Source organism: Aureococcus anophagefferens (genome assembly GCF_000186865.1).
Source record: "Aureococcus anophagefferens unplaced genomic scaffold AURANscaffold_3, whole genome shotgun sequence".
NCBI classification, from domain to species: domain Eukaryota; class Pelagophyceae; order Pelagomonadales; family Pelagomonadaceae; genus Aureococcus; species Aureococcus anophagefferens.
This window is the reverse complement of record NW_008705563.1, coordinates 1727359-1734536: the sequence shown is the minus strand read 5'-3', so window position 1 is coordinate 1734536 and position 7178 is coordinate 1727359. Positions and strand designations below refer to the sequence as shown.

Genomic DNA, 7178 nt, shown 5'->3' with positions numbered 1-7178 from the left:
CGCCGTCGTGGCCCGCGGCCATGGCCGCGACGGCCGCCGCGTGGCCGTCGGCGAGCGCGCGCTTCGCGTCGCCGTGCGACGCGTCCCGCGCCTCGAGCGCCGCCGCGTGCGCCGCCTCGACGCGCGCGACGACCGCGCCCGTCTCCTCGCGGAGCGCCGCGTCGCGCGACCGCACGGCGGCCTCCATGTCCGCCGCGGAGCGCCTCGCGGCGTCCTCGACGGCGGCGTCCAAAGCCTCGCGGTGGCGCTCGCCGTCGCGGTCGCGCGCGGCGGCCAGCTCGGCCGCGTGGTCCCGCGCCGCGGCGGCGAGCGCGGCCTCGCGGCGCGCCTCGGCCTCGGCCTCGGCGCGCGCGACGTCCCGGTCGCGGTCCGCCGCGAGGCGCCGCTCCAAATCCGCGACGCGCGCGTCCGCGTCCGCCTGGCGCCGCGCGAGCTCGTCCTCGAGCTCGCCCTCGTGCGCCGTCGCGCGCCGCGCGGCCGCGCGCCACTCGTCGAGCTCGGACGCGTGCTGCTCCGCGAGCCGCAGCCGCCTGGGTAGTCAAAGGGTGATTTGACGTCGCTTCAACGTGAGCGTTCCGCGCGTGCGCTTTCAAAACACGCATCCACGCTTCGAGACCGTTCCGACAGATGATCGCTCGTCAAAAAATCAGCCGAAACGAGTGGAGTACGGCCGAGCTCGGAGCTTTTGACGTTGGGAATGTCGCACTCTTGTCCTGCCCCGGTCGCCGCGTGTCCTCGAAGCCGCGGAGCGTGTCCTGCAAGTCCCGGTCGTGGGCCGCGTCGCGCGCGGCGAGCTCCTCGGCGTGCGACGCCTTGAGCTCGGCCTCCAGCTCCGCGAGGCGCCGCGCGTGGGCCGCGGCGCCCTCGTCGAGCGACTTCTCGCCGAGGCGCCGGTTCCACCGCGTCCACGCGCGGGCCATCTTCGCCTTGCCGCCGTAGCGCTGCAGCGCGCGGCGGACGATGGCCGCGGACGCCTGCTTGGCCATGACCCGGTGCGTGTAGTCGACGGCCTCGCGGAGCGACTGGACGTGGTCCGCGTCGCGCCGCGCGGCGGACGTCGACACCTCCGCGCGCGTGCGCCAGCGGCCGAAGAGGCGCTGGATGATCTTGAGGGTCCAGCCGTCGACGACGCTCGCGAAGCGCTTCACGGCCGCCGCGCGCCGCTTCTCCCGGTGCGACGCCGGGTTGAGCTCGGGCAGGTTCGTGTTCGTCGACGTCACGGTCACGCCCGCGGCGAGCGCCCAGCGGAGCAGCGCGCGGCCGTAGCAGTCGCGGTTGTAGCGCGACGCGCCGGAGACGAAGACGTGGCGCATCCACGCGACGCGCGCCCTGTCGCCCGTGCGCGCCGCCGCCTGGAGCGAGTAGTCCTGGGCCTCCTCGACGGACCGCTCGACGTCCTCGAGCGCGACCTGGGCAGGAAAAGGGTGCGAAATTCCCAACTTTGGAGGCTCCTATCTCGGTCATTTTCCACTCGTTTCGGCTGATTTTGGGACGAGCGATCATCCCTCGGAGCGCTCTCGACGCGTGGATGCTTTTTCCGGAACGCGCGCGCGCGGAACACTCATGTTGAAGCGAACTTGAATCACCCTTTTCCTGCCCTCGAGCGCGACGGCGTGCTTCGCGCGGATCGCGTCGATGCGCACGGCGTTGAGCCGCGCGAAGACGCGGAGCGTCGCGTTGCCGTCGCGCGCGCGCACGACCGTCGTCTCGTCGCCGGCCCGCACGACGAAGGCCGCGCGCGCGCCGTCGCCCGCGCGCGCGTCGACGACCTCTCGCGACCAGTCGTCGCCGAGCGCGATGCGGACCTCGCCGCCCTCCGTGCGCAGGTACACGCGGACGCCGTGCGCGCCCGCGTGGATGACCAGCACCGCGGGCCGCCAGACGCGGTCCTCGTGCGTGTAGTACTCCACGTGGACGCGGTTGTCGCCGTCCTGCGACCCCTCGGACGAGTCGTCGTCGTCGATCTCGTCGGACCTAGTCGGATGCGTGTTCGGGCATCCACGCGAAAAAAAAGCGCCCGGCGCTCGACGCTGCGTCGGACCCGCGCTCGTCCTCCTCGACCTCGACGACGGCGTCCTCGTGGACGGGCTGCGCCTCCTCCTCGCTCGTCGACGAGTTGGCGCGGAAGCGGTTCCGGAAACTGCGGAACATGGCCGGCGCCCCGCGCGCGACACCGCCGCCGCCGGACCACTGGCGGCGGCGGGCGCGGGCGCGCGGGTGCCGGGCGGTCGGCCGGCGGCGGTGACCTCGCCGCAGCCCTGTTCCAGCTCGCAGAGCCAAGCAGCCCGCCAAGTGAGAGGGGGGCAACGAAAGGTCGCGAGCAGGGACGGTGCAGACAAATCTCGCCTTGAGATTGGAGGCGCACGCAAGGTGGTGCCAGCAGCATCGCGCCCCGCCCCGCCGCGGCCGCCGTACCGCGCGCCGCCGCTCGCTCGGGGAGCACCCGTCCGCTTGGGCTCCGCCGCGGTCGCGTCCTCGCTCCCCGCGGACCCGCGGCCGCGGTCGCGCCCGGACCCGCGCCCGCGCCCGCGCCCGGAGCCGCGCGGCGCGCCCGCCGCGGCCTCGAGGCGCCATGGCGTCGCTGCGCATCGCCTTCGCCTACATCTCGATCACGATGATCTCCGTCGTGCTGTTCATCATCTTCGTCGGCGTCTTCCTGCGGTCGTGCTTTCGGTCAACCAAAAAAACTCCTCGGCCGGCGGTCAATGTCGCGTTCCGGAAGGAGACGCCGAGCCCGCACAAGAAAGACTACGGCGGCGCCGCGCCGAGCCCCGGCGACGACAAGGCCGCGAGCTTCCAGCGCGGCTACGCGGCGAAGCCCGCGGCCGCGCCCGCGCCGGACGCCGAGGCGCCCGAGGCGACGGGGCTCCTGGAGCCCGCGGACGTCGGCGTGGCCGAGGAGAAGGCCTGAGAGCGGACTCGCTCTTTTAAAATTCTCCGTTTAGTCGTAGAACCAGGTCGCGGGCTTGCGGCGGAAGCGCGTCACCACCGTGCAGTCCTGGGCCGCGGGCTTGGGCGCGGGCGCCGCGAAGCGGTCGTCGTCGCGGAGCGCGTCGCCGAGGCCGAGGTGCGTCGGCGCCTCGCGGCGCGGCGGCACGGGCCCGCGCCGCCGGGGCCCCAGGCGCCGCAGCTGGGGCGCGTTCGACCGGTGGCCCCGCGCCTGGAGCGCGTAGCCCGCGTCGTCCGGCCGCCGGTCCTTGATCCAATCGAAGGACTCGACGTTGGCCTTGCAGGAGTGGGCGCGCACGGGCGCGCAGGTGTCGTAGACCCAGTCCTCGCCGCGCGCGGCGACGGCGTCGACGCGCCGCGCCGCGAGGTTCGCCGCCGCGACGAACGCCGACCGCGCCCGCCGGCCGTCGGCGACGACGGAGCGGTGCTCGCCCACGGCGCCGACGGCGTCGCGCTGCAGGGCGTCGTCCATGCGGTCCGCCGTGCGCTCCTCCTCCTTCTTCCAGCGCAGCGTCTCCTCGCGCGACGCGCGGTCCTCGCGCCGCTGCCGCGCGGCGACGTCGCGCGAGTAGAGGACGCGCTGCGGCGCCTCGTAGCAGGACGCGGTCTTGAACTTCACCTCGAAGCCCGGCGTGAGGAACTCGCGCAGGTGGTCGATCTCGAGGCGCAGGCGCCGCCGCTCCTCGCGCGCCTCCTCGGCCGAGTACGCGACCTGCGTCGCGTGGTAGAGCTCGCCGTCGGCGTCGCGGCTCCCGTCGGGCAGCGAGTAGAGCGCGACCTCGAGCTCGTCGAGGCACCGCTGCGCCTCCGCCGCCGTGTTCGCCGTGCGCGACCGGTGCATGAGCCGGTCCACCATCTTGGCGAACCGCGCCTTCTCGGCCTTGGACGTCTCCAGCGTCCGATTGAACCAGCCCAGGGCCTTCTCGCGCTTCGCGCGCTCGGGGCCCTCGTCCGTCCAGACGGCGATCTTCTGCAAGCCCGCATAGCTCCCGTGGGCCCCGAAGCCGACGGTCGTCGGCATGCTCTCGCAAAGCGCGGCGCTAAGGCGGATGTATCCTTAACTCCGGCCGACGATGAATGCAAGGTCGCCCTTTTGTTGTCCTTATCCCGCGCCCTTCTTCTGGTTGCACACCCTGTGGACGACCTGCAGGTTCGACGGCTCCGTGCGGCCACCGCGGGCGAGAGGCACGATGTGGTCGATATGCAGGAGGTCGTCCGACGGGCCGAGGGCCTCCCCGCAGAGCGCGCACGCGGCCTTCTCTCGGCGCGCCGCGGCAATCATCCTCGAGCGCATGTCCCGCGGAACGGGCCCTCCGCGGTGGCCCGCGAGGAGCTTCTGGATGGCGTCCTCGAAGGCAGCGACGCGCGCCTCGGTGCCCCTGATCTGCACCTTCTCGAAAGCCGGGTGCCCCTGCATCAGGTCGACGAAGGCCGCTCGGACCTCCGAGGCCCTCTCGACCAGCGCCGCCTTGTGCTCCGGTTTGCTCAGGCAGTAGAGGGCGGCGTCCCAGATCGCCTTGTGGACGCTCGCGCCGAAGCGCGAGTCCGCGCCGCCGCCAAAGGCCGCGCGCCGGAAGCGCTCCTTGGGGTCGGGGAAGACGAGAAGGGACACCTCGAGCGCGGCGTCGAGGCCTCGCTTCCAATCGCCGAGGCGCTCGTCGTCCTCGCCTTTGTTGAGGCGCTTCATGAGTTCGAGCGCGTGCTGCTTCATGCTGGGTTTGCCAAAGTTCTTCGGCCCGTTGCACTGGAGCGCAAAGTAGCGGAGCAGGAGCTCCTGCTTCTCGTCCCTCTGGAGCGCGGCCTCGCCGAGCGCCAGCGCAAGGCGCCGGCTGGTCTCGCCCCCGCCGTCGGCAAGGCCGTCGAGCAGCGTGGTGAAGGGGCCGCGCGAGATGGCTCGCCGCAGCTCCTGGTCCGTCATCGGCGTGCCGCCGCCCTGGATGCGCTTGAAGAAGTCCAGGTAATCGTGCATGGACCACGACTCCGGGATGACGGCGCAGCGGAGGTCGTAGCGCTCCTTGATCTGCTTCTGCTGCTTCCTGTCGAGGTCCTTGAACGTCTTGCCCTCGAGGTCCTTGAGGATGGGCAGGTTCTCGAGCGCGAACGTCTCGTGCGTGCCGGCCTTCCTCTGTGCGACCGTCTTCTTCCATTCCGGCGCCCGCTCGCCCTTGATGAAGAGCTTGGCGCTCGAGAGCCGCTGCTGGCCGTCGAAGACCGCGTAGCCGTCTTCCGTGTCGAGCAGCACGATCTCCGGGAGGCAGGGGTAGCCCCGCAGGATGCTCTCGATCCACAGGGACGACTGCTTCTGCGTCCACTTGAAGCCACGCTGGTAGAAGGGCCGCAGCTCTAGCTCGCCCGCCTCCTCCTTGCTCAGGACCCACTCGAACTGGTAGTTCTTCACGGCGACCGCGTCCAGCTGTCTTTGCGACGCGGCGTACCCGTCATCGTCGTCGTCGTCCGGCGTGCTCGCGAGCGCCGCGCATCGGTTGGACGTCGACCGTGGTGAGCCAGGCCGCCTGCGCCAGCTGGGTGCCGAGCGAGAGCGGCGCCGTGAGCCAGGTGCGGGCATGAGCGCCGAAGCAGTGATCGCTGCGACGATAAGCAGGCTTTTCATCTTGTGCTCGGAACACCTGCGCACACGACAGCAGGCCTCTGGGCTACACTGTTTTGGTCCGTGCTGCGTTCTCACCTCACGCCCACCACTCGCATAGCCGGCCGCTGAACGTCAACATTGACTTCGACTTCAACGTTGAAGTCAAGAGAAGCTTTATGTGAGCGTAGCTCTACGTGAAGGTCGCTTAGTCCAACGTAAAGACCCCCTCTCGCGAGCGTAGCCCTACGTAGAGATCGCTTAGAACGCAAAGGTCGCCTACAGCGTGAAGAGCGTGTGCCGGAGGCGCTTGATCTCGAGTTTGGCGATCGCGTAGGCCGAGTCGAGGCCGAAGAAGAACGCTTTGCCGATGTAGAAGCAGACGAGCAAAAAGATGACGATGGTAATCATGAGAAACACTTCGTCCAGAGAGCCGCCGCGGCGGTTCTCGGAGTTGAGGCCTACGAAGAACGACGGGGTCGAATTTCTTCGAGTTTCGAGGCGCGAAACGCTCTTCGAGTTTCGAGGCGCGAAACGCGCGAAAATACACTCGCGCCACTCGACGCTGGTCGAGACCGCCCGGTATGAAATCGTAGTTGAACATGACGCCCGTCGCGAGCGGGCACAGCGTGAAGATCTCCTCGAAGATGAGCTCCTGGAAGATGTCGGGCACCAGCATGAATATGCCGAAGCCGAAGAGCAGGAGCCGCGTGCGCGGCGACGGCGCCCAGACCGTGTCGTGGTAGATGTCGCCGAGCTCCTTGACGATGTCCTCGTCGCTCGCGTCGGCGGCGAGCGAGCCCAGCGCGTGCTGGGCGATGCGCGAGCTCTGGAGCTCCGGGTGGCGCTGGCAGAGGTAGAAGACGGGCGACGCCGGGAGCCGCGTGCGGTACGGGTAGCCCTTGACCTTGGAGATGTCGCCGAAGCGCTTGACGTGCTCCGCGAGGAGCGACGGGATGAATATAAAGAAGAACACAATCTCCAGGGGCAGGATGATGCCGTAGAACAGCACCGCCCCGATGGCGACCTGCTTGATCCAGATCTTCGTCTTGCCGTTGCCCATGATCGTCGCCTGCTGCAGCAGGTAGAAGACCTGGATGCCGCACAGCACCAAGAGCCCGAGGATGGCCCCGAGGTAGGGCTTCCAGCCCGGCGCCTCGTCGTCGCTGCCGTCCTCGTTCGCGACGCAGTGGCGCTCGACGGACGTGTCGTAGATGTAGGACGCGACGGGCCCGTGGTGCGACGCGCGCTCGAACTCCGCGAGGCGCGCGACGCGCCGCTCGAGGACGACGCGCTTCGTCGGGCCCGTGATCTCGCTGATCTCGTCGTGCCAGAGCTCCGCGACCTTGATCTGCTTCCGCGTGATCTCCTCGACGTTCCTCAGGAAGACGTCCGGGTTCGGCGTCCACTGCCAGCGCCGCAACAAATCGACCTCGAGGAGCTCGAGGAGCCGCACGGCGCGGCGCGACTCCCGGTCGCTCCGCCCCTGGAGGCACCGGATGCGGTGCGCGAGCTCCTCGCGCCGCAGCAGCACGGCCTCGCAGATGATCGGCGCGATCGTCCGCACCTCCGCGAGGCGGCTCCGCCGGTTCGAGCGCTTCTCCACGTGCGTCTCCGAGCCCGCGGCCGCGAGCGTCGCCGT

At 70.2% G+C, this 7178-nt stretch overlaps 1 protein-coding gene across 1 annotated transcript in view; it reads right to left on the bottom strand.

The window, feature by feature from the left end:
* Positions 1 to 6930, bottom strand: part of AURANDRAFT_70889 (hypothetical protein) — a gene marked incomplete at both ends in the record, with an annotated part of 61863 nt that extends 54933 nt beyond the window's left edge. The window contains 8 exons of the mRNA XM_009035491.1: positions 32 to 530; positions 691 to 1409; positions 1587 to 1974; positions 2955 to 3989; positions 4080 to 5366; positions 5820 to 5997; positions 6113 to 6383; positions 6438 to 6930. Of these exons, the coding sequence (XP_009033739.1) occupies positions 32 to 530; positions 691 to 1409; positions 1587 to 1974; positions 2955 to 3989; positions 4080 to 5366; positions 5820 to 5997; positions 6113 to 6383; positions 6438 to 6599 (4539 nt within the window). The remainder of the gene's footprint in view (positions 1 to 31; positions 531 to 690; positions 1410 to 1586; positions 1975 to 2954; positions 3990 to 4079; positions 5367 to 5819; positions 5998 to 6112; positions 6384 to 6437) is intronic.
* Positions 6931 to 7178: the final 248 nt, after the last annotated feature.